Source organism: Crinia signifera, chromosome 1 (genome assembly GCF_055691185.1).
Source record: "Crinia signifera chromosome 1, ASM5569118v1, whole genome shotgun sequence".
NCBI lineage: Eukaryota > Metazoa > Chordata > Amphibia > Anura > Myobatrachidae > Crinia > Crinia signifera.
In genome coordinates, this window is record NC_139217.1 from 225423651 (window position 1) to 225451421 (window position 27771).

General features: G+C 44.5%; 1 protein-coding gene across 1 annotated transcript in view; it reads right to left on the reverse strand.

Annotated features, from left to right (window-relative positions):
* The window catches only part of POLR2B (RNA polymerase II subunit B), an 89306-nt gene that overhangs the window by 44264 nt on the left and 17271 nt on the right, over nt 1–27771 (reverse strand). The window contains exons 8-16 of the mRNA XM_083179342.1: nt 26841–27037; nt 25852–25971; nt 25475–25661; nt 11729–11872; nt 11304–11443; nt 6029–6140; nt 3448–3602; nt 2765–2963; nt 105–273 (exon numbers count right to left, since the gene is read on the reverse strand). Of these exons, the coding sequence (XP_083035468.1) occupies nt 105–273; nt 2765–2963; nt 3448–3602; nt 6029–6140; nt 11304–11443; nt 11729–11872; nt 25475–25661; nt 25852–25971; nt 26841–27037 (1423 nt within the window). The remainder of the gene's footprint in view (nt 1–104; nt 274–2764; nt 2964–3447; nt 3603–6028; nt 6141–11303; nt 11444–11728; nt 11873–25474; nt 25662–25851; nt 25972–26840; nt 27038–27771) is intronic.

Sequence of the window (27771 nt, forward strand, 5' to 3'; positions counted from 1 at the left end):
TAGCACCATCATCATAAAATTAAGAAAATACATTGTTTAAAATGTAAAGGAATGAAACTGTAGCCTGCAAATAGAATACAAAATGTTAACATCTTAAAACTTACCAGCAGGTAATTCTCGGAATCGTAAGTACTCCATTGATCGTGTAGTAACCAGTGGCTTTTGAGGATAATACAACACATGAGCCAATGTATCCATTCGGACATGGAAATTTGTAATATAAACACCCATTGCTTGTTTACCCATAGCAGACTGATATGTGTTCCTAGGTGACTGCAGGAAAGATAAAATATAACAATGTGAGGATTGAGATCATTGCTATATAAAAACTTTAATTACTATAATAGATACTTGTGTATTATCACGGCTCCCATCGCATCACATCCCACTAATTAAGGTATGCGATGGGACCCGATTTGAACTTTCCCTGGGCTGAGTATACAATTTTAATATCGCGTTGCATCGCATGCCATTATAATGGCATGCAATGCGATGATGCCCGACTTGGGCTTATTCCCACGTTAAATGACCCCCCCCCCCCATCCTGATTTTAAATGTACACCCACCCAAATGGGTAATACGTATGTTAAATGCCCCCCCCCCCCACCCCCCATTATTAACGCCACCCCACTATCAACGGCAACCCGAAGCGTGGCGAGCGAAGCGAGCCCGCAAGAGGCGGCGGCACGCGTCCTCCGACCTTTTCATACCCCCACCAGCCACGTCGGCGTGGAGTTGTTGTTATATAGTCTGCCGAGCACAGCGAGCCCGAAGCGTGGTGAGCGCAGCGAGTCCCGCGAGGGGACACAGAAAATATGTGAAGTCATCCGTGCCCGCTCGCCACGCTTCGGGCTCGGTGGCTCGTCCCACTACATAAAATCACCTCCACGCCGACGTGGATAGTGGGGGTATGAAAAGGTCGGAGGACGCGTACAGACGCCCCTCACGGGCTCACCACGCGTTAACAATGGGGGGCATTCAACATAGTCATTACCCATCAGGGTGGGTGTACAATCAAAAATCGGGTCTGGGGGGCATTTAACATAGGAATCAGGCATCTGGGTGCCTGTACAATTAAAAATCGGGTCGCATCGCGCGCGATTTTGGGTTGTACAATGCCCTACGATGGAAATCGTGGGCGCCGTGATAATACACAAGTACCCTATAATAAATATAAAAGGAAGAAAATTCACAACCACAGAAATATGCAGCACCACTTTATGGTGCACGGTCACTTGACATTCACAAATAGTTCCATAATATGGAGAAAAATGTTGGGCAACAAAAAAGAAAACCCCTCCGAGCAGAAATATGCTATTGAATAGTATCAGAAAGCCCAAAATAAAGAGCACAAGTGGTCACTAGGATTCAGCATTGAGCTCATCTGTTTCATAAACCTTCCATGACACTAACAGCGTAATGTGAAAAAACTCTTGCCCGAGAGAGTATAGGATTTCATCCGGAAGCTCATTAAAGTCCAAAAATGGCAGAAGTTCTGGGGATTTCCTGTAAAGGATATATGCCTAATAAATAAACAAATAGAATCTTGAAGTATAAATAAGAATGAAAAACAGCAGACTGGGGAAGGAGGGATGTTTGCAGAAAGGAATGTACCACTTCCTGGATTGGGTGTTATAGTCAGAAGAATGGCTTTAGAAGGTGGAAATAACCCATTAACTATGCTTATACTCAGGGTTTAAAGTGGTCATGCAGAGGTGGGGAAACTCTTTTCTCTATGCCACCTAATTACCCCCTCTCCCCTCATTAGGAAGAGACAGGGCCAGTGGTAGGGTTTTTGGCATCCCTCTGCAAATTAGAATGTTTTCCTGGGAGAATGACTATGCAGGGCCAATGTGGAGGTTAATATGTTCCACCTCACCATTAGAGGTGGAGGAACTCCGTTCCATCCAGTTAAACCTCACTTTAAACCCTGCTTATACTGCTAATGGAGAAATGAAACCAACTTATCCCTGTTTCCAGGAAACCTGTGCTTGTACACTGTACTTGTCTATACAAAGCATATTGACAATTATGCCAAAGTACACCAAATCTTGTTTGGTGTACACAAATCACAATTATGCCCAATGAGCTGTAAAATACAATGTAGGAATGTATAATGTACCTCTGAAAGATTATCTAAAATGTTTCCTTCGGCCACACCCGTATGTTGGCGAGGCTGTGGGAAACGAGGAACTCTTCTCCACATATGGTGGACTTGTCCCCATATTGTCCTGTTTTGGACTAAAACACATGATATCTTGAAATCCCTATCAGGTATCCCACTTCCTTTAGATCCATGAACATTCTTATTGTACTGACCTTTCCTGCATTCAGACCCATCCCTGAATAAATCTTTAATTGCTAAGAAATTTAAGTCTGCTTCCACTCCCTCTGTTTCAGCTCTAAATAATTATATCTGGTTTGTCGCAAGCATGGAGAAAATTACATACCTTACTACCTTCATGACTGTCACCATATATTCAAACTTATATGGGGCCCTGGCTACTCGCTATGTCTCGCCCATTGTCACACTAACTGTTCACTCTATGTTCTCAATAGTCATACCTCCTCTGGAGTGTCGTGCGGAATTTCCTAGCCAGTAAATATTTTTTCTGTGCTTAAACACTTGAACACACTGGGTACAGTTAACTGTGAGTCCAAAAGCTGTACTAGTTTAATGGAGGACCTTTCAGACAATGGTATTTTAGAAAGCTCCAGCCTGTTCAGTAGTAATGAAAATATCTTAAAAGACTCGGTCACTAACCTGGTTATGATCAGGGAAGGGTATAATAGAAGCACAGACTCCTAGGATCATAGATGGGTGAATTTCACAGTGTGTATAGGTGGAACAGTAAGCCACACCCTTTTCTTGCAAGTCATCAGGTGTCATAGCAAGCATAACAGTCTCCTCTTCCAGGGTATCAATATATTCCACAACACCGCTGGCAACAAGGTCCTGCCAACTAAAAACATACAGTATATAGATCATTATCAAAGCTTTTGACTGTAGCTGGGAAAATAAAACAAATGAGAAGTAACATTCCCATTTAATCATTCAAAAAGTACATTTATGTATAACAATTTAACTCTGGAGTATGGGTCATAGGGCCGACTGTCAAACAGACCAACTTTCACAAGAAAAGGGTTAAGTTTTTCATGTATTTTTGGGTGCCTATGTCAACATGGACACTGTATATGTGCCTCGGCACACTATTATATTCTCCCTCTATGTTTACATGGCTAGTGAAGTATGAAAAAACACCTTTTTTTTTTTTGTTTAAGTGGAAAAACTCATGTCGCCCTAACGCTTAAGTCAAATTATTGAACATATTGACCTAATTCCTGTCATCTTTTCATGTGTCCACCTGTTGACTGTCATCCAATAGTGGTTGACTCGTTGTCCGACCGCATCCCTTAACGCTTGATCAAAAGAGGTATTATTTCTACCTGTAATTATTATATTCCCTTTCTTTAAGTTGGTCAATGTGTCTCCTTTTCAGCAATAACTTCTGCTTTTCCACAATAAGCAAAGGCCTGCAGATTCTTCCTGCATCTGTGTAGATCCGAATTTCTCGCTCTCTAATATCTCTAATCATAGACACCTGAAAAGACAGAAAGTTTCTTAGACGGATATCCAAAATGCACAACTGCAATAGTCATTATTGAGGAGTTACCCCTGTGAAGGACCATTATTCTGCTAAAAAAGAACAAAGCCCTATACAAGGCTTAAAACACTCAAAAAAAGATTAAGGGGGAAATTTACTAAGATGCGTATTCTACTTCACATATGATGTTACTATGGGCAACCAATCAGAATCTACTACTTATTTATTTAGCACCTAGAGGATAGTAGACATGATCTTATTGGTTGCCCATAGCAACATCACATGTGAAGTAGAATACACATCTTAGTAAACTTTACCCCTAAATGTTTACATAACATTTCACCTGAAAAGCATTTTACATCAGATATTGCAGACCCTTACATGATTTGTGCATTTAAAAAAAAAAAAAAAAATTGGCGTATTAAGTGTGTCTGAACAGATTGGTAAACTAATCAAATGTATAGTTTTAATACTTAATAGGTACTTGTTTCCTAGCAGGGCGCCCAGATTTTCTACGTTAAGGCAACGTAGTGAAATCGCATCGCATGGTACGTTATTGCCGTTTGATGCGTGCGATGCAATTTCAGTACCGCTACTGTTCCCGCTCACTGTGAATCTCGCCCCTGGTCACATCAGCTCAGAAATCATTCTGAGGTGATTTTCTGAGAGGAGTGTACGTGTATTTCTGAGCTTCTTTTTTACTGAGAGAGAGATTTGCTATTTTGTGAAAGCTGACGATATGGCTGCTTTGCTGAATATATTCTAATTGCCTCAGGAGGAGGCAATTTAGTTTTTTCAGTGCCATCATCTACTAATGGTGGCGGCGAATTGCGCCAATGGACACATTATGCGCCTAAGTGTGAAGGAAGGTATGTGGCCGTGCCATGTCAAGGTTTGCCGCCTAAAGGTGAGCCTCAGAGCAGCACACTGGTTTCCAGGGTGCCGCTTACCCTTTCTCACCTTGGTGAGGTTCATATATTCATGGGCACAGGAGCAGACATCGATCAATTACTGTCAGCAACAGCTGAATATGTCCAAAAAAACGTATTATACAATAAGTGGATGCGGGAGGCTTGCTTGATGGATCTCAGTGCCGTATCGGTGGACCAGATCGCATAGTGGAGGTGGATGAAAGCTTATTCGTGAGGCGAAAGAGCAATGTAGGCCGGATGTTACCCCAGCAGTGGGCTTTTGGGGGAATGTGCAGGGAAACAGGGCAGTGTTTCCACACGATGGTGGCCACCCGCGTTGATGACGGCTATCATTGACAATGAATTTACACAGACTGCTGGAGGGCGTATAGCACTGATCAGCTCCAATTGGCAGGATATTAGCACGCCCAGGTTAAGCACCGGTATCACTTCATAGACCCATCCACAGGGGTTTATACCCAAAACATAAAAAGAATGTGGGGCGCATGCAAATGGCGCGATAAACGCCATCGGGGCACCGCAAGACACATGCTCCCATCGTACCTGGAGGATTTTATGTGGCGAAAAACAATGGGTCGGATAACCAAATTATTTTATGGTTAATGAGTTATTTGGTACTTGTGTAGTTTCACGGCGCCAGCATGTCTGAGTCCCCTTGCGGGGCTCGCTTCACTCGCCCACGCTGCGGGCTCGGTGACTCGCTACGCTCGCCACGCTATCTAAAATCAACTCCATGCCAACATGGATAGTGGGGGTATGAACTATCCATGTTGGCATGGAGTTAAGTTACTTTATTAACACCACCCCGAAGCGTGGCGAGGGGCGGCGGAACGCGTCCTCCGACCTTTTCATATCCCCACTATCCACGTCGGTGTTTAGTTGATTCTATATAGTGTGACAAGCGCAGCGAGCCCGAAGCGTGGCGAGTGCAGCGAGCCCCGTGAGGGGCTGAGGATTACTTTACATGTATTCCGCGTGCGCTCGCCACGCTTCGGGCTCGACGGCTCGCCACACTATATAAAATCAACTCCACGCCGACGTGGATAGTGGGGGTGTGAAAAGGCCGGAGGACGCGTTCCGCCGCCACTCTTCGGGGTGGTGTTAATACTGGGGGTGACGCAAAACAATGTCAGAGGTGCTTATAATACTATGCACAAATCACATCTCATTGCATCACGTCATAGTAAGCACCCATCACATCTCATGGCATGGGTGCTTGTACAATGAAATATTGCATCGCATTTGGTGCCATGCGATCCTATGCGATATTTCATTGTATAAGCACTCCTGTGCACTTTATATGGACATCGCATCGCACTATACACGCTACGCGATGCGATTTCCCTACGCAGATTAGCCCACTAAGCTATTTGCTAGTGGGCGCCGTGCTAGGAAACAAGTACCACTTCATATAACAGTTATATTATAACTATTAACAATAAGTGGTGCGTTAATAGGATACATTTTCTTTGATGTTTAATAACAAAGCACCTCAGAGACAATGATGTCCATTTGACGGCGAAGTTTACGAAGTGTATTCATCAACTGTTCAGGATCCTTATGAATTCCAACCCAGCACCCATTGACAAATATTTTTGTGGCACTAAATATTCAAAATCAAAAAATGAGAATCATTATAAATTATATAAGAAACACACAATTGCAATGTTGTTAAAGGACATCTTGCACAATACATCTATGCCTGATCAGAGGGTTAATTACAAAGAAAGCATAGAAGAAAGATGAAAGTTGACTATTAATAGTGTGTGAGACTTTATTTTTACAAATTAAGAAGTCCTCTTAAACAGCTCTTTCAGGGACTCCGTGTGACGGGTGTGGTACGGCGGCCCAACAATCGTGATACAGATGGTCAGTATCCCGACTGCCAGTGCCCCGACTGAGGACGAGCACAAAAAGCCCCTTGCGGGATCGCTACGATTGCCACAGGTTCTATTCTCCCTCTATGGAGGTCGTGGTCCCTTACAAGGGAAAAAATCCCCTGTCAGTCGGGATCCTCACTGTCGGCCATTTAAATAGTCGGGATTCAGATGTCGGAGTACTGACTGTTGAAATCCCAACTGTTGGGCAGTCATCCAGCACCCCCCTATGACTGATACCAGGTAATACCATGCGAAAGCATATATGGATGCCCCAGTCACAAACTTTGTCAACTGAAAGTTAAAGAGAGCTGGAATACCCTTGAACACCTCCTACCCATTCCCACCACCAAAATATATTGCGACTGCTCTTCAATCCTTCAATGAAAACCTTTTTTTAAATGACTAAATACAGTAAATCAGCTGAATGGACAGATTATTATGTTGCTCTTCATGTCCTTGAGATTAAATGCCACTACAGCTAAAAGATTTCCAGACCAGACTGCTAAAGAGATGGAAGATGGGTTGGTGTGATAATATTACCAGGCGCCAGAGATAGAGTTAAAAATATATACAAATTTATTTTGCAAATAACATGGTAAAATTTATATTCTCTAAAAGGATGGGATGAGTTCTTACCCCTAAGGGTATTTGGAGCCAGCAAGGGATGGTAAGTGGCAGGGATGCTAAAAAGAGATAATACATAAAATCACAAAGTAGGTGTAAAGCTGGCCATACATTTACAGATTGTCAGATCTGAATGGTTGGAAAAAAAAACCTGGTAATATCTGAATGACAGTTCGTCAGTTCTCGCACTTTTCCAAGCATATGGTTAACTGTCAATTGTCTCATCCAGTATAAGGTTTTTGTTCCAACCAGCCATCTCGGAAAATAAATCTGTAAATCTATGGTCAGCTATTAGCAAAGTTCAGGTCGACGTTTCGATCCTCTCTAAAGGGATGTTTTTCAAGACAGATAAAACAGGACCCATGACACCAGGCAGCATATTGGTCATGGGTCCTGTTTTAGCTTGACTGTCTTGAAAAAGATCCCTTTAGGAGCAGGGCTTGACAAATTTTTTAAAAATCTAGGAGCCAGGATGAAAGTGTAGGAGCCAGACAAACTAAAAATAGGGGCAGTGCGCGCCGAAGGCGTGGAAATTTTTTACAACGCAATGCCTATTACATATGTCACACCCATTACATTATTACACATGCCATAATGCCCATTACACATATGCCACACACTAATGCCCATTACACATTCTACAAAACAGCAGCATGCCCATTACACATTAAGCCACATTGTAATGCCCATTACATACAATACCACACGCTGTAATGCTTAGTACATATTATGTCACATAAGTGCAGCTTACCTACATGCTCATTGCCAGGGGTTGCATGCTTGATGCCAGGGGTCAAAATGCCCTTTGCCAGGGATCGCAGGCAGGTACACCCAGCACCTCTACCTCCCCTGGCCACACACATGCCCCAGGTAATGCCCCTCTACAGTACCACATCCCTAATGCCCTCCCAGTAGTGACACATCCATAATGTGCTCTGTGGTGGTCGGGCAAAGGGGGAGCACCGGTGGCTGGGCAGAGGGGAGGGATGTCATGGAGGCTGGAGCTCACATGGCCTGGCGGAGGGGGGGCTGTCACGGACGGAGCTCCTGCAACAACATGGAAGGGGGACAGACTGAGCTCCAGCGCTGGGCCACAGGGGGGGAGGGGGTGGTCACGGAGCTCCCGCAGCCGGGTGTAAGGGGACGTAACTCTGGCGGCCGGGAAGAGGCAGAGACGGAGCTGCTGGCGGTAAGCAGTCTCTCCCTGATGGGACCTGCGGCCGCCACTCTTAAACATTTTGACACGGGCAGTTGGGAGAGCGCATCTTCTTATACCAGCCTGTGCCTGACACAGGCTGGCCGGGGGGTCGGGGACCGCGCTGCGCTGGCCTGACAGGACGGGGGAGACGGGTGGTCGGGCTGCCGACGACCAGATTCTGCTTCCTCCCTCCCTGCAAAATATCTGGTCGCCAGGAAGCAGAATCTGGTCGCCGTGGCAACCCGCCCCCCCCGGTATTTGCTGAGCCCTGCTTTAGAGGATCGAAACGTTGACCTGAACTTTGCTACTATGGAATAAAACTTTGCCTTTGATCTTTGCAATCTCTGCTGGTGAGTGCCTGCTTTCTACAAACTACATTATGGGATCAGCTATCCTTTAGTGGAGCACCGCCCAATTGTCCTCCTGCCTATTATTCAGTGCGGTTCATCAAAGGTGTATATATATTATATCGGTTGGTGGATTGTACCCTGAGGAAGGGGCTGATACCCCGAAAATACTGGTATTTGGTGATGTCCACGTCGCCAGACTTGAAGGTTTTTTACCACTAAAGGTCCATACACACTGGGCGACTACGCCCAGCGTGTATGGACAGCGATGATGCAGGGGGAAAGCCGCTCAGTGCATACACACTGAGCGGCTTTCCCCCTGCCCGGTGCTGACGGAGGGGGGAGGACAGCGTTGTATAGCGGAGCACTATGCAAAGCCGTCCTGAAAGCCGCTCATATGCTGGTATAACTAGCAGATGAACGGCTTTCCCGGCGATGTTGCGGGAGCGTGCAGCAGCACTCATCGCCCCGGCATACACACTGGGCGGCTTTGAGCTGAAAGACACTCAAACCTGCTGTTTTGAGCGACTTTCAGCTCAAAGTCGCCCAGTGTGTACGGGCCTTTATTCCGTGTTGGAGTGCCTTTCTGTGGAGAGAGATATAGATAGAGAGAGAGATAGAGAGAGAGAGATAGAGAGAGAGAGATAGAGAGATATAGAGAGAGATATAGAGAGAGATAGAGATAGAGAGATATAGAGAGAGATATAGAGAGAGATAGAGATAGAGAGAGAGATATATAGATATCTATATATACTCCAGGAAATTCCGCACCTATCACAAACGAGTCACCACGGTGGTGCTCACTCCAAGGATAAAATATCCAAATAAAAGAGAACAAAAAAGAGGGCACTCACCAATCGCTGAATAAATGTGAAGAAAAACGATTTATTGTTGCTTACATGACAGGGCTAACGTTTCAGTCTCAACAAATACCTTTTTCAAAGCCAAGCAGTATCAAGAACAGGTCCTTCCACCATGAACACCCATGGTGGAAGGACCTGTTCTTGATACTGCTTGGCTTTGACAAAGGTCTTTGTTGAGACAGAAACGTTAGCCCTGTCATGTAAGCAACAATAAATCGTTTTTCTTCACATTTATTCAGCGATTGGTGAGTGCCCTCTTTTTTGTTCTCTATATATATATATATATATATATATATATATATATATATATATATATATATATATATATATATATATATATATATATATATATATATATATATATATATATATATATATATATATATATATATCTCAAAATATACTTATTGTAACTTACATGTTCACAAACCAGTAATTGGAAAGAGTCAGGTCCTTTTCCAAGGAAGGTACTTGTTTCCTAGCACGGCGCCCACGATATTCAGTCGTATGGCATCTTATGCATTGTATCGCATCGCATGCCACATACCCGCATGCGATTTTAAATTGTATAAGGACCCTAATGGGTTTTTTCAATGTTAAATGGCCCCCCTATACGATTTTTAATTGTATAAGCACCCTAATGGGTGCTTACAATGTTAAATGCACCCCCACGCCACCCCCACTATCAACGCCAACCCGAAGCGTGGCGAGCCCGTGAGGGGCGGCGGTGGTACGCGTCCTCCGACCTTTTCATACCCCCACTAGCCACGTTGGCGTGGAGTTGATTTTATATAGTGTGGCGAGCGCACCGAGGCCGAAGCGTGGTGAGCGCGAGCGAGCCCCGCAAGGGGACGCGTATTACTTTACGCTTGCCACACTTCGGGCTCGGTGGCTCGCCACACTATCTAAAATCAACTCCATACCGAAGTGGATGGTGGGGGTATGAAAAGGTCGGAGGACGCGTACCACCGCCGCCCCTCACGGGCTCGCCACGCTTCGGGTTGGCGTTGATAGTGGGGGTGCTTTTAACATTGTAAGCACCCATTACGGTGCTTATACAATTAATAATCTTATAGGGGGCCCATTTAACATTGAAAACGCCCATTAGGGTGCTTATACAATTTTAAATCGTATACCATTGTATATGGCATACAATTCAATGGTATATGATTTAACATCGGCTGCCATCGTGTAACATCGCACTGCATACCATTGTATGGCTTATGGTATGCGATAGAAACAAGTACCCCAAGGAAATATTAACTGTATATCAGCACACCGTGAAGTTGTATGTAAAAAAAAATAATATATGCTAATTATTATGGCTATTCTTTGATCTATACTTGGGCTATCACGACCTTTGTGATTTAATGTACACACTGTCTTTTTATACCTTGGTTTCTTTTTGTACTGAAAAAAAAAGTTGCACTCAATGTTGTTTTCAAACAGGAAGTTATATAAACCTAAATAAACCAAATTTAGCCTTTTCATGTATCTGTTAAAAAAAAAAAAAAAAAAAAAAACTCATCTTAAACCAGACAAAAAAAAAAATCATTCATTCAGAAATTCTAAACAATTTATTTTGTTCAAGTACTTCAAAGTTTGAAAATTAAATTTAAGGCACACATCTAAGTAGTGTTTTCCATCCTAACCGGATCTGAAAATCTTTCGATTTCCAGGAAATATTTAATTTTAAAAGTCTCAAAAAAATTGCCTCTTGCAGAAGTTTTCTGAAAAGATCGGGGGAACTGGTTGAATAATCACGATTCAAAGATCCAATGTAAATGATTTCTTTAAAAGAACATCTGTTTCTAGAGTAAGAGAACCATAAAAAAAAAATATCAGAATACATACTCTGCAATGGCTGCTGGGGAAATTTCTTCAAGGTTTTCCATACTCCATTCTTCCAAGAACTCCAATATTGGAGAAGGCTGAGACCCAACTGAGATATAGGCCATCAATGCCAGATTTTTCACAAGCCCCACAGCATGACCCTGTAAATACACAAAAAAACAAAACGTATGATCCCCATACAATGTATATTTATCTCCGAGACCGGATTGCTGCAAAGAAGGCTACACTGGATGTCACAAAGGGTAGTGGGTAAAAACAGAGGTAGGTCCAGATATAAGATCTTCCTCTGCCCGGTCCACCAGGATGGAGATAAATAAGAGTGGATAGTATCAGTCAACAACCCAGTGTCCCCAACGAAGTTAATGGGGAAAAAAAAAAAAAAGTGGAGCATATAATGTCTTTTTAAACTGATCCATATTTATTACCTCAGGAGTTTCAGCAGGGCACACCATTCCCCACAGTGTGTTGTGCAGCTGTCTGGGTTTGGCAAGTTTACCATCTCTGCCAATAGGGGAATTCAGTCTTCTTAGATGTGAAAGGGTGGATGCAAATGTCAGCCGATTCAACACCTACAAAATGATCACAATTTAACCACACATTATATTCCATGTCTCCTGTAAGATAAATTAGGAAGTTCTACTTTAAATTAAACCCTTATCAAGGCAATCAAGAAAAGCAGCACATAGTACTCTATTTTGACAAAAGGATATAACCAATAAACATACAAAAAGACTTGTCTGATTGGTACTTATGGATGAAAACCAAACCTATGCAGAATCTTGACATGGTCTCCCACAGAAACGCCCACTCCACAAAATCGAATGCCTTAGCCGCATCTAGTGAAACTATTACTGACGAGTGAGAGTCCCTGCGGGAGACCTGCAAGTGTGTACACAGCTGCCTCAGATGAATCAGTGTACACTTACCAGGCATGAAGCCGGTTTGGTTTTCATGGATGATCTGAGTACCTTAACCTAAGGACAAAACTTTAGCAAGAGATGGGTCTATATCATTCAACACGTGTAGAGTCTTTATCTGGCAGAGATCTGTATTTAAATAACCCATTATATAAAGATAACAGTTTAAATGTGTAAAAGGAAATTAGCTTTTTATAAAGCTGAAGGGGAATGCAGTCAAGGCCTGGAGCCTTACCACTAGGGAAAGACTTAATTGCCGTTTCCACTTGATCCACCCTCAAGGGAGACTCTAGGACATGGGTCCTCAAACTGCGGCCCTCCAGATGTTGTGAAACTACAAATCCCATCATGCCTTGCCACAGTTTTGCTATAAGGGAGTGTTAAAACTGCGTCAAGGCATGATGGGATTTGTAGTTTCACAACATCTGGAGGGCCGCAGTTTGATGACCCATGCTCTAGGAGGACCCTCGTCTCAGGTGACAACGAAGGCAATGGTATTGCACTTAAGTAATCTCAAAACTTATTCATGCCACATGTTCGTTTGGCATTGCAAAGCTGCCAATGATATTCTAAGAATTGTGCAGCAATCTCTTGAGTTTGATTGTACAATTCCCCACTCAGACCCCTAATTTCACACACTGTATTACTAGTCTTTTCTACACTTGCCAATCTGGCTAGATAGCTGCACGGCATATTGAGGATGCTTAATAAACATTAAGCAGTATTTTGCTTTGCCGGTAATTCCGTCCACAGTTTCTGGGCATCTAACCCCAGTTTCTTAGAGGAAGCTAATACATCTTCGAGATATACCCATTCGAGCATCCTACAAGAGGTTTCCAGGTCAACTTCTGTCCATTTATATCAGCACACCCCTTAGGAAGGATTTAAATGCATTACTGGACGAGGAGCAGTGTTTGTATTCAGTTCTATAAATTCTAGCCATAGTTCCTCCAGATCAGCACCAGGACCTATACAGGTAAGCCGCAATGGATTTCATTCCCAAACACTTGTCCGCTACTGCCTCCCAAATCCATGGTAAACATCAGAGAAGAGTGGTCAGAAATACCCCTCATTTCATAATGTATGGACTGTATTTTGGGTTGGACATCTCTAGATGCCAAATCTATTCTGGAGAAGGCAGAATGCATGGGAGAAAAGCAGGAATACTAACGGAAGGTTATACCAATACGGTTTAGTAGTGCAGTAATTGTTTGTGCCCCTGTCTAATCCTCATCCATGACCCAGATTGCCTATCCAAATCAGGATTCAGGATATTATTATAGTTCCCATGCACACTAGTGTATCGGGGCATTTAGCAATAAATTCTGCAGCTTTTTTAAGGACTTCACTAGAGAGGGGGATGGTATATAAACAGTTGGCAGTAAAAGAGATATCGAGTGAATTGTACATTTTAAAAAACATAGCGGCCACAATTATCAATTTGCAACTGCTCCACATGATATGGGACCAATTTACGGATAAGGAACGATACACCTCTAGATGAAGAGGTAGAGTTGAGTCGTACCGACCAGCCCACCCAGGGTTTTTTAAGGGATAGAACCTTGGCCCCCACAAGGTGGGTTTCCATTAAGCAAATGACATCGGAGTTGTACCGCCTAAGTTGTCTAAAGACTACAGCTCTTTGGATTTTGTCATTAAGACCCCGTACATGCCATGAGGTAAATTTAACCAAATTAGGTGCCATATTGTATTATCACTATGGACAGTATCCATGTACTTCTCAAAATCTCAAGCAAGAACCTCATACTGTGAGCTCCTTTGGGAGGGTATGCTCAGATCCGCAGCACGTAAAACGCACCAGCAAGGTATCAGTCTTACGAAAAGACCTCACTCTGTCCAAATACGCAAAGCGCGAACCACATTCAAAAGTAACAGCTTGTCCCTGTGCTTGGTCTCCTCAGGAGGGCAAAACACTGGAAGAACAATCTTATGGTTTAAATGGAAATCAGAGACCACCTTTGGTAAGAATTTTGGAACTGTACGTAGAACAGCCCTATCCTCATGGAAGATAAGGAAAGGGAGGCTGACAAGGCCAACAACTCTGACACTCTCCTGGCCGAAGCGATAGCCAGAAGAAAAACCAACTTTCAAGACAGAAATTTTAAATCTGCTGAACGCAAGGGTTCAAAGGGAGACTTCTGCAACACGGATAGCACCAGGGACAAGTCCCACAGAGCTACCGGCTGACGATACGGTGGTCGATTATGCACCACACCCTGAAGAAAACACGGAACCTCAGGCAAAATAGCTATACTTTTCTGAAAAAAATAGCAGACAGCTGTACCTTTAAGAGTTGAAGACTCAATCCTGCAGAAAAACCATTTTGAAGAAAATCCAAAAGTTTAGCCAATTTGAACCTAGACGTATGTACTTTCTGCTTCTCACACCATCTGATGTAGATCTTCCACACACTATAGTAATTTGCTGAAGAGACCGATTTCCTGGCTTTTACCATAATCTGAAATCACTCCATCAGAAAATCCCTTCTTTTTTAATAATGAGATTTCAAAAGCCACGCTGCCAAATTTAGCCGAGCTAGGTCCTGATGAAGGAATGGGCCTCTAGGAAGGAGATCTGGACGAAGAGGAAGTCGCCATGGAGGCGCTACTAACAATCTGAGAATGTCCAAATACCAGGACCTCCTGCGCCAGTCTTGAGCCACCAGGATCACCTGTAACCCTTGAAGACGAGCCAGCCTGAAAGTCCAAGACACTTACATGGCGCCCACAGCCCACGCCCTCGGATCTCTGGTCCGGGAACAGAACAGCAGAACTTGACAATTGTGCCATGAGGCCACCAAGTCCACTTCCGGAACTCCCCAGTGCATCGTGATGTCCCTGAACACCTCCAGTTGTAAGGCCCACTCCCCCTCCTGGAGTTCCTATCTGCTGAGGAAGTCCGCATCCCCATTCCGGATACTCGGAATAAACACAGCTGACAATGCTGGAACATGGGATTCCGCCCACCAGAGTATCTGTGAAGTTTCTCGCATCGCCAACTTGCTGCGAGTACCCCCCTTGTGGTTCAACTATGCCACAGTCGCAATTCTCACCGGAGAACCTTGAACAACAGCAGAAGTGTCCTCAGAACTGCTCTGTGCTACAAGATATATATCGTCAGGATTGCTTCCGATTGTGACCACAGACCCTGAAGTCTGAGTTGGAGAACCACAGCTCCCCAACCCTTGAGACTTGCATGTGTCATGACCTCTAACCAGTCCCAGGCCAACAGAGATCTGCCCATCTGCAGAGTTTCCACGTGTCCACCACAGCGACTCTCGAGTCAGAGAAATCCTTTCCATTTTCATGGTGTCAGTATTCCCCCGACCGACTTGCACAACAGTCTCAGGCAAATCCAGACAGATGGATGAGGGTCTGAGAATCTGCCCGGTCAAGCTCTGCACCTCCTTGGCTTTGTCCTCTGACAAAAACACTCAATGTAACTTAGGTCCTTATTCTGGTTCACTCCTTCTTAGATGGACAAAACCATGTGCACTGCAGGTTGGGCAGATGTAACATGTTCAGAGAGAATTAGATTCGGTGAGTTATTTTGTTTCTGTGCAGGGAAAATACTGACTGCTTTATTTTTACACTGCAATATAGATCTCACTTTGAAGTAAAACTCCACCCAAATCTAATTCTCTCTGCACAAGTAACATCTAACACACCTGCAGTGCACATGGTTTTGTCCATCTAAGAAGGAATTTGCCAGAAGGAGTGAACTAGAATAAGGCCCTGAGTGTCCAACACCACCCCTAGAAACTGCAGTCTCTGGGATGGCGCCAGATGAGACTTCCTGAAATTTATGATCCACTCGTGATCCTGAAAAAATTTCAGCGCTACACTGTGTTCTTGTAACAAATCTGCTGACTCCGCCTTGAACAGAAGGTAGTCGAGATATGGAATAATTACAATGCCTTTCAATCTAAGCGACGCTGCCATGACAGCCATCACCGTGGTAAATACCCTTGGTGCTGTTGCCAGCCCAAAAGGGAGAGCCTGGAACTGCCAATGCTGTGAGCCCACAGCAAACAGCAGAGATTGATGTTCCTTCAATATCGGTATGGGTAGATATGCATCCTGAATATCTACTGCTGCCAAATATTCTCCCAACTCCATACTTTGCAACACTGATCGGAGAGATTCACTCTTTTAATGATCCACCCACAGATGTTTGTTTAGGGATTTTAGGTTTAAGATGGGTCGGAGCGGACCCGTCTTGTTTGGGAACCAGGAACAGAGTGGAATAAAATCCCATTCTCTGTTCCTGTGCAGGAGAGTGGTTCTCTTCCCCGCCTCCCGTGGTAAAGGAGTAAGTACAAAACTCCTTGGAGGGTCCCCTCTCAGGTTGATTTTGTAAGCCCCGAGAGACTACCGCCCTCACCCACTGATCCTGGGTGGAAAGACATCCTGAAAAAGTAGGAGGCGACCCCCCCACACTGCTCCCAGAATGGGGAGTCTGCACCCAGTCAGTCATGCTGAGGATTTGTCCTCAGGCTTGGAGGATTGTTTCTTGGAGAAGACACCAAAACGGGACTTGGAAGCCATTCCCCTACCAGCAGGAAACTTTCCTCTACCTGTCTGACCTCTGCCTTATGCTCCGCCTGAAAGGAAGGGCGAAAGGCACTAAAGAGAGAACTGCTCTGCTTCGTCACTGGTCCTGGCGGAAAATAAATCTTTCCATCAGTAGCTTGCTTAATTAATGATTCTAAACCAAAAATAACTTCTCCTTTAAAAGCTAAGGCCTCCAGTGGGGAGCTCGGCCTAGCGCAGAGAGAGACAGGATGGATCTTTGCTGAGCTCCTGCCCAACATCCCCTAAAACATCCCCAGACACACACACCTGCCCTGTGGGGACCCTCCCTGTGGGAATCCTGCCTGCGGGTTGCGGCCTACACCTCGGGTGAAGCCGGCGGCTGAGCTCCGGGAAGCACTCGCGGCAGAATCAGGACTCTGGAGGGTGGTGCTCGGCACTGTGAGGTGAGCGGTGGCCCCCCCTCCCTATCCCAGCGATCCCCCCTGACCTGGGTCTGGGTATCAGAGGCCCCTGGATTAGGTGGGGGACCCCAGACCCCCCATGATATCTGCCTATTGTCAATACTTCAACATACTTATATAGAGTGCTGTAGCTGGAGGAGTGCACTGGCAGACAGCAGTAGCAGACAGGCTGAGAAAACCCTCCTGCTGCCCACAGATATATAACCCCAAAACCCACATAAAACGATGCCTCCCCACAGAATCCATACCGCCTGGCATCCTCTCTGCCAGTTTACTTGAACACTATCTCTGGATAGGCAGCACCGCAGGCCGGGCTACTATTCTGCAAGAGATCAAGCTGTCTCACACCATAACCAACCTCTCATACCCCATGAGTGTCTAAACCCAGAATTCTCTCTGGTTCCTCTATAACACTTCAACTACACCGCAAGCTCCAGGCTCCTCCACTTCAGGGACCTACACTCTTACGATTTGCCTTGTCCACTTAGCTCTACTATAATGCCATCAAAGAAAGTGGGCAGGGCCTCTAAGATATCTGCACTTATACAATTCCCAAAAAACATGACCCAGAGCAGAAATTCCTCCTCGAGCAGTTCTACACATCCCACCACTCCTACGACCATGACTATATCCCCGACCTTGGCTACACCAGCGGACGTGGGCGTGGAAATTGACCCACAAGCTCCTCTGACAACCCACACGATGCTTAAAGTGTTTTCAGCCTTTCGTACAGATATCCTTACAGGCTTGGACTCATCTATCCAGTCCCTCAGAGCTAACCTAGTGAGCATCACAAGCCACACTGAACACCTGGAGGACAAAATGCAGGAGTTGGGGACATCGTACAATGATCTTCTTTCATCACACTCGGAGACCCAAAATGAAGTAGCCTCCCTATGTGAAAAGATAGCGGATATTGAAGATAGGTCAAGGAGGAACAACCTCAAGATAAGGGGGATCCCCGACTGAGTGGCTCAGAATTGAGAGCCTATGTCACCAAACTCTTTCAGAAGCTCCTCCCCTCGGCATCCTCACAAGATCTGATCATCGATCGTGTCCACCGCTTGCCTAAACCCCGAAGTGACTACTCTACCACCTTTCCCCGAGACGTTCTCCTAAGAATCCACTTTTTCCACGTGAAAGAAGATATCCTCAAAACAGCTAGAAGCGCGGACTTGTATGCCTCCAACACCTTGGGAGGCATACAAATATATCCCGACTTCTCTCAATACACCCTGGACAAGAGACGCTCATATCGCCCAATTACATTAGTTTTGCTATGTGGCCATGCTGAAACTGATGCAAGGCATGCTGGTATGCGTAGTTCATCAACATCCGGAGGGCCGCTATTGCCCAGCCCTGTGCTAGAGACTGTAGGAAAAGTAATCACAGACTTAAAACACACCTTCTTGCTGAACCATGTCAACCTCAACCAGATTCAAAGCCTGGCGCACTGCCAAAATCAAATCTTCCACACCTGGGACAGAAGTATCCCCAACCTCCTGCTGTCCCCAAACAGCATCTGCAGCACAAGTCACCCTCTTCATCTGTATCAATGTTAAGGAGCAGGGTTTCATATAAAGGATGTCTAACAGAAACCGCTGCAGGCACTTTAAGAAACTGTTCCATATAGTCAGACATTTTATGCACACCTTGAGCTGTGCGTTGCATAACCTGAAACAAGGCAGGGTCACCCTGAGATGGTGGAAGAGAACTCAGAGAGGGTTGAGATTGGGAAAATATTCTAGGAGATCCAGATAAATCCTGCTTTTGCCTGTTAAGTCCCCTTACCAATTCAGCCATAGACCTGCCAAGGGCAGCCGCCTACGCAGACTGATTGCTCTGCCCTCTGAACCTGAGCTCCACTGGGAACAGCCTCACAAGCAGGGCAAAAATCCCCCTGATCCAACTGTTCACTTGTTAATTTGACAAAATCTGCAGTCTATTAACATGGCAGAGTCTCTCCCAAACCCCCCCCCCCCCCCCTCGCAACATTACACTTTTCTGTCATTATTGTACAGATTACAGTGCAAAATGTCAGGCATAGTGTTCCCGCTAGGCTTCTTTCACGGGGCGCTGCGCCCTGCCCCTTTAATAGCTGCCTATTTCCGCCCTGCCCATTTCTGCCCGCCCTGCATAGTTAATAGCCGCTGCCGCGCTAGAAGTCTCCTCCCGCTGACAGTAATCTGCTAGCGCGGCAGCTTGTGGACTAGCCTATTGGAATGCCTAGGGGGCGTACATTCTATGCTTAGGGCCGGGCCAGCTCAGCTCAAGGGTGCACTCCCTCAGGGCACGGGAGTGCTCACTGCACAGTGCCGCGGTCGCCGCTATTGACTCCTGACTGCTGCGTGCACACTGCACTCAAGACAGTGTTAGTGAAAAGCTCAGTGTAGCGGGAAAGGGTAGAGGACCGCAGGGCTTGCTGTGTGCCCGGAGACTGCGCCCACCCACCACTCTCAAAGAAAGTTTTTATCTTGAAAAGTGCGCTCAGCACACGAAAGCGCCGATCCCCTGGAGCCTGGAGTCCCGCAGCAGCCAACCACTTTTTAAACCACCAACAGAGGCCCCCAGTCACCCTGCAGCTCAGCATCACACCCCCGGGCACCACGTGCAGGAGACCCGCGAGTATGATTCTACATGAAGCTGCCCCAATGCCAGCACTTCACCGCGCAGAGCCTTCCACCAGTGTCTAGCAACCTAGGGGTAGGCACAATGCAGCTTTGCTCACTGTGGGGGCATTGCGGGCACTGTGGGGGCAATGCGGGGGCATTGCGGTCACCTTGTGTCATCTTGTGACACCTGAGCGTCACACCATCAGCACATTTATGCTATATAACCATATTGTGACACCAGAGCTTCACACCATCAGCACATTTATGCTACATAACCATCTTGTGACACCTGAGCGTCACACCATCAGCACATTGCGGGCACTGTGGGGGCATTGCTGGCACTGTGGGGGCATACCCGGCATTGTGGGGGCATACCCAGCACCATGGAGTCATACCTAGCACCATGGGGTTATACCTAGCTCCATGGGGTCATACCTGGCACCGTGGGGGTATTCCTGTTTCTGGCTCTGTGGGGGCATACCTGGCACCGTGGGAGTATATGTGTATCTGGCACTATTGGTGGCATATGTGTATATGGCACAATTGGAGCATATGTGTATCACACCCCCTCTTTCATTGGCTACACCAATTTTTTTGGCACATGCCTACGATGTACCGATGAGCGCTTATTACAGTACACACCCGTCTCAGGTGGTCAGAAGTAATGTACTCAAAGCCCAGCAGTCTTCATAAATTTATCAGGTTTACATGGCTAAACTCAAGGAATTTGTGCTTGAAATAGGCAATACTTAAGGGGTGCCAACAACACTATGACCATTCTCCATTTTGAGAAATGGAGGCCATCACCACCCCCTCCTCATACGGCATTAGACTCTGAATCAATGACATTATGATGTCACAGACCCATACTATTCATTCGCAGTACAAGTGCAGCACACATGCAAACTGATGGTGTGACGCTCAGGTGTCACAAAATGGATTATATAGCATAAATGTGCTGATGGTGTGACGCTCCGGTGTCACAAGATGGGTTATATAGCATAAAATGTGCCGATGGTGTGACGCTCAGGTGTCACAGGATGGATTATATAGCATAAATGTGCCGATGGTGTGACGGTCAGGTGTCACAAGATGGATTATATACTGTAGCATAAATGTGCCGATGGTGTGACGCTCAGGTGTCACAAGATGGATTATATAGCATATATGTGCTGATGGTGTGATGCTCCGGTGTCACAATGGATTATATAGCATAAATGTGCTGATGGTGTGATGCTCCGGTGTCACAATGGATTATATAGCATAAATGTGCTGATGGGGTGATGCTCCGGTGTCACAAGATGGATTATATAGCATAAATGTGCTGATGGTGTGACGCTCAGGTGTCACAAGATGGATTATATAGCATAAATGTGCTGATGGTGTGACGCTCAGGTGTCACAAAATGGATTTTTATAGCATAAATGTGCTGATGGTGTGATGCTCCGGTGTCAGAAGATGGATTATATACTGTAGCATAAATGTGCCGATGGTGTGACGCTAAATTGTCACAAGATGGATTATATAGCATAAATGTGCTGATGGTGTGACGCTCAGGTGTCACAAGATGGATTATATAGCATATATGTGCTGATGGTGTGATGCTCCGGTGTCACAATGGATTATATAGCATAAATGTGCTGATGGTGTGACGCTCAGGTGTCACAAGATGGATTATATAGCATAAATGTGCTGATGGTGTGACGCTCAGGTGTCACAAAATGGATTTTTATAGCATAAATGTGCTGATGGTGTGATGCTCCGGTGTCAGAAGATGGATTATATACTGTAGCATAAATGTGCCGATGGTGTGACGCTAAATTGTCACAAGATGGATTATATAGCATAAATGTGCTGATGGTGTGACGCTCAGGTGTCACAAGATGGTTATATAGCATAAATGTGCTGATGGTCTGACGCTCCGGTGTCACAAGATGGGTTATATAGCATAAATGTGCTGATGGTCTGACGCTCCGGTGTCACAAGATGGTTATATACTGTAGCATAAATGTGCTGATGGTCTGACGCTCCGGTGTCACAAGATGGTTTATATAACATAAATGTGCCGATGGTGTGACGCTCAGGTGTCACAGGATGGTTATATACCATAAATGTGCTGATGGTCTGACGCTCAGGTGTCACAGGATGGTTTATATAGCATAAATGTGCTGATGGTGTGACGCTCAGGTGTCACAAGATGGGTTATATAGCATAAATGTGCTGATGGTCTGATGCTCCGGTGTCACCATTTTGACCTTTTAAATTAAAATGTGCCCTCGCAATTGAAAAATGTGCCCTCGCAATTGAAAAATGTGCCCTCGCAATTGAAAAATGTGCCCTCGCAATTGAAAAATGTGCCCTCGCAATTGAAAAATGTGCCCTCGCAATTGAAAAATGTGCCCTCGCAATTGAAAAATGTGCCCTCGCAATTGAAAAATGTGCCCTCGCAATTGAAAAATGTGCCCTCGCAATTGAAAAATGTGCCCTCGCAATTGAAAAATGTGCCCTCGCAATTGAAAAATGTGCCCTCGCAATTGAAAAATGTGCCCTCGCAATTGAAAAATGTGCCCTCGCAATTGAAAAATGTGCCCTCGCAATTGAAAAATGTGCCCTCGCAATTGAAAAATGTGCCCTCGCAATTGAAAAATGTGCCCTCGCAATTGAAAAATGTGCCCTCGCAATTGAAAAATGTGCCCTCGCAATTGAAAAATGTGCCCTCGCAATTGAAAAATGTGCCCTCGCAATTGAAAAATGTGCCCTCGCAATTGAAAAATGTGCCCTCGCAATTGAAAAATGTGCCCTCGCAATTGAAAAATGTGCCCTCGCAATTGAAAAATGTGCCCTCGCAATTGAAAAATGTGCCCTCGCAATTGAAAAATGTGCCCTCGCAATTGAAAAATGTGCTTTCGCAATTGAAAAATGTGCCCTCGCGATTGAAAAATGTGCCCTTCCCGTGGTCAGCACCCTGCCCTAAAAAATTTCTAGAGTGAATACTAAGGCGCTTATACAGTATCCAAGTGACTTATCCGTTAGCTGCTGGAGATGATCCCGTGATCACAGGGAGAATTCTGCAAGAGGAAGCTCACACTGTAGTTTTCTTTACACAGAAGCAGAGCACTACGTTCAGCTCTGCAGTGGAAGAGAAACAGCAACAAAACTACAGCAGGAAGAGACCATTGTCCCTGCCTCAGCGGGGAGGCAGCGTGATTTGGCACCATCCCGCTTAAGCCGCTCCCATAGACGAGTCCTCTGTCTCCCAGTGTCTCCCCCCTCCACTGGGGATCACATGGGAGTGCCCTGCTAAGCAGGATTCCTGTAGCCAGAGTGTCCTCCATTTGTAATATGGAGTGTGATGGCAAGCCCTTTGGGGTTCTGCCACCCAAGACACCTCACTAGCTGAGAGCCAGTTTCAGATCCCAGGAGACCACTCCAGTAAGGGGGGTCCGCGTGCAGAGCAGGTAGAAAGCAATGCTTTCTACCCAGCTCACAGGCAGCGTCTTTGTTTACAGCGCTGCAGGGGCTGACAGTGTATAAAAGTTTCCCCCGGAAAGTATGGGTTGGGCCTAGTGTCCTGATGGGAGGAGGTTGCGGTGGTTTTGTCACGTCCTCTGAAGCCGAGAGAAAGATGAGCCACCTCTGGAGCATCCTCAAAAGTGCCCTGAAGCCCTAAAAGTATGGGTCGGAAAAAGAACTTCTAGGAGCTGGATCAGCAGATGGAAGAAACGTGAATTTACCTCCAGTTGCTATGCATATCCACTTGTCCAATTCTGGCCCAAGCAAAGCCAAATTCTGTCACTGGCAAAGCCAAGGTGCCCTACCAACCGATACAGCCAATATCGAGGCTCTATAAACCAACGCACACACTTCTTTTGAGGCTTACTCTAAATAGGCAGGAAATGTCTGTCAAGCAAAATCGCTTCAGCCGGGTTTAGTGGACTGAAGGCCCACCATTATCAGATATGTTCAAGACTTAATAGCCTTGTTCAACCAACTATAGCTGGTCGTAGTGTGACACCGGCCACAGTGAATATTTTTAACTTTCTGTCAGAATCTTCTTTTAATAAAGGTGGCTCCCGGCACTAGGTTTTGGATAAATGGAACACAGGAGAATCCACTGAAGGTGGAATCTCACAATTCTTCAGCAAAAAGGGGACGCAATCTCTAAAATGATCATGTAACTCCTCTGAGTTTGGAAAAACAGCAGATGATTTATGCTTTTTAGCAGAAATAAAAAATGACTGCATGGAGAGTGACATTCAGGACCTGATGTACAGCCATTAAGGTTGTAATACCCAAGGAGTCAGATTCATCCTCATTAGAATCTTGTCGAAACTCACCCTCCTCATCCACTGATGCATCTGACTGAAGCACTAAAGGCAGTACCCTTTTCTTAGCTAACTGAGGGGCCACTGCAGGGGAAGGTGCTACCACAGATTTAGACAGACTAGCCACTGATCTAGCCAGGGCATGGGCCCCAGGCCAGATATAGAGGCTGTCTGGCTGGAAGAATCCCTTGGTTTATGCACATTCAGGGGTGTCTTCGCTTAAAATCTTAAGGCAGCCCCCCCCCCCCCCCCGGCATGGACAGGCAGTGCAGCAGCTACCTGTCCTCCTCTTGATTCTAGCTAATGTTAAAAACTTTTCCTCACAGGAGTATCCAGAATGTGACCAGCTCCCGATGGCACTATTTTAAGACTGTCTTGGAGAGGGAGAGGAGCCAACACACTAATAAAAAAAATAGTATCCATGTGCACATAACCTAAACAGTGGGATATAGAGTCTGCAGTTTTTGCATTTTGCAGATGGACAAATTCATGCTGTACTGGCAAGCGGGGCAAATGTAACATATGCAGAGAGAGTTGGATTTGGGCGAGTTAATTTGTTTCTGTGCAGAGTTAATACTCGCTGCTTTATTTTTCCAACCAAATCTAACTCAATCTGCACGATACATCAGCCCCACCTGCAGTACAGTCCATTTGCAAAAACTGCAGCCTTGCAAATAGTTCTGAATTAGGCCCATAGAAAGGGAGGAGCCAGCTCAAATTCTTAGCAGAATTTAAAGTGCCATGCTTTCCTCATCAGTGTATACCCAAGTGTGCCCTAGTTCAGGAAGGAGACTTGTTTTGAATAAAAAGGTTATCTGGCAAAATATGAGTTACCATACATAACCATATAGTCTGCGATGTTACAAGTAGAGGGCGAGTAATGGGTCGTTTCTTCCAAAGTAACTAGTTTGTCTATGCTGCTCATTGGGTAAGCACTATTGTATAGAAAACATTTATTTTTACAATATAAAATGTGATAGAGGGCACTTTGACCCTTCCCCTCAGAGACATAACACTGGGAACACCACAGACAACAAAAAAACACCACAAAAGACTTAATAGGGGGTAACAACCCTTCTCATACACAAATTATTTCAGGGACACAGAAGGTTATCATATACATTTTTTTCAGATTAAAGTGACTGTACACATAAATATGGTGTGAATTTTATATTTCAGGCAATAAATCCAAAACACAAACAAACAAAACAGGCAGTGTCTACTACCCTATGCTTTTGGTGATATCAATATGAACTTTTGGATTTAATCTCCTTTTAGCACAAATATAGAGTAGACATACCTGAGATACACCAGCTCTAGCTTGATGGGCTTTCTTTTGGTCACCCCAGTTTCCAGTAGCCAAAGAGTATTTTAAACCATCTGAAATTATTCGAGTCTTTATTGCAAGTTCTAAATTAAAATCTTTTCCACGGTCAATGAATTTCTGTGCATATATTCTTACTTCCTTCAATAAGTTCTTAAACATCCTATGTGAGAAAAAGCCATAGCAAAACTTAATGAAAAAATTAAAAAGCAATCTAAAAAAAAAAAATAAACAAAATTTGAGTAATAGTACCCAAACCCAAGCAACGCTGAGTACTCAATACAGTAGAAGTATATTTTCATATACCAAAAAAATATTTAAAAAAAAAAAAAAAAAAAATTATACATATGTACCCTCTGAAGAGAAAGGCAAGCAGTGGCCCTGCAAGATCCAGTCTTTTGTTTCCATAGTGATCTCTGTCGTCAAGCTCTCTTCTTCCAAGAGCTGAAAGCAGCAGTCTATGAACCATGTAACTTAAGTAAAAGGGAGTAGAAGAAAAATAAATAAATAAACATGAGTATACTAATGGCACACTAGACTCATATTTAGAAATCATAAGGAAACTGTGCTAAATAGAATACTGGCAATAAAAAAATAAATAAAAAATCACATTGATTCTGCCATCGGATCACGATTCCAAATTAACTGAAGATTTCCCCACGCTGCAGACATTACATCTGGCAATTAACCACAGGGTAAACCCTGCAGCTAACAACCCCCCCCTTTGTTAACTGCAAATTTTAAGTAATTGGTCCAAATACACACCAGTCACCACTCTCCTCTTTATCGTTCCTCAAGGTCAAGATAGAATTTCAAAAATTAAAATGGGGGCAAATGGATTCATTCGAATTTACACATACCTTGTAGAAAAATGTGTCCGTTTGTGTCTCTGAAACACTGCCATCTGCTGGCAATGAGTGAAACTACATCTTTCTCTCTCACACATGCACAAACACAGAGGCAATCACAAGGTAGCAGACTAGCTTTTGAAGCATTTGCTTCAAGTGTGTGTACACCAGATGTAAGGTGATATATTACACAATGTATATGCAAATTGTAAGTACACCATTTACTTAAACCCTTTTAACTTTATAAAAATGATCCACACTTTGAGAAATTGTAAATTAAACAATTTTTTTTGGGGTGGTTCGGGGGGGGGGGGGGGGTGAATGAATGAAAATAGGTAATTCGCCTAACATCCATTGTAAACCCATATAATCACTAATAGCACTATATTTTTACATAGTGTGCGATTTTTATTCATAAAATGTGGTGTCTTTGGTTTTAAGAGAAGTCCAAACTTAATTATAAAATTAACTAAGATTCAAATATCAAAACTAACCCCAAAAAATATGCTTTTTTGGTCTCACAGAAGTCACTGACACCAACATGTGGAAGCATTTCTTTTTGAAGAACTTCTTTGGCGTATTTTATCCTTTTTTCCTTTGTGACACCAGGTTTTGCACCTCTAGAACCAATAAAGTTCAGGGCAACATTCTGTTCCTGGATGACAAAAGCTTCATCAAGGGAAGGCTTCACCTGGAAACATGAAAAAATATATATATAAAAATCCCTGTACACATACACACAACCTACAATGATTTCTAGACCGAACGATTTATCGGGTGATTTTACTGCAATTGTAATCAGATGCTTAAGGAAAGATCAGATGATGCAGCTCAAGATCTGTGAGACTTAGATATTCACACGTTTGGGTATTTGGGAGTTGGAGCGGTCTGGATGCTTGGAGCACAGATCTTTCTAGTGTGCGAACACCTTTAATCTTTAACATTAATATCACATAAGCCTTCACGCCAACTTCCACCTACATCATCAAGTGTGTAAGATTCTAATCGCTTCCCATCTACCAACCTCCAGATACATCTCCTATTTCAGAATCACAGATCTGTTCATGATGTTGAGGAGGTGTATCTCGACATTTTTAGAATGGGATTTCTTCTTATTCTATCCTTATTGAAACCCCCAGCGGAAAATTTGTGTCATCATGAACATATGTTAACATTACAAACATTTAATGCAGATTCTCTAACTCAGAGCTTTCCATAAGTCATCCTCAAGACACCGTAATAGTCCAGGTTTTAAAGTTATGCCTGGCACTCGATGGCCAACTCAAAGTGATAGTGGTTAGTGAAAAAAAAATTGTGGGTCCCGGGGATCCCTAACTTTAAAAAGTTGGGCTCCCACACCACTGTTTCTGGGTCTCATCACATATTATGCTTTTTGAGCTCCCCATACAGCACCAGACCACATAC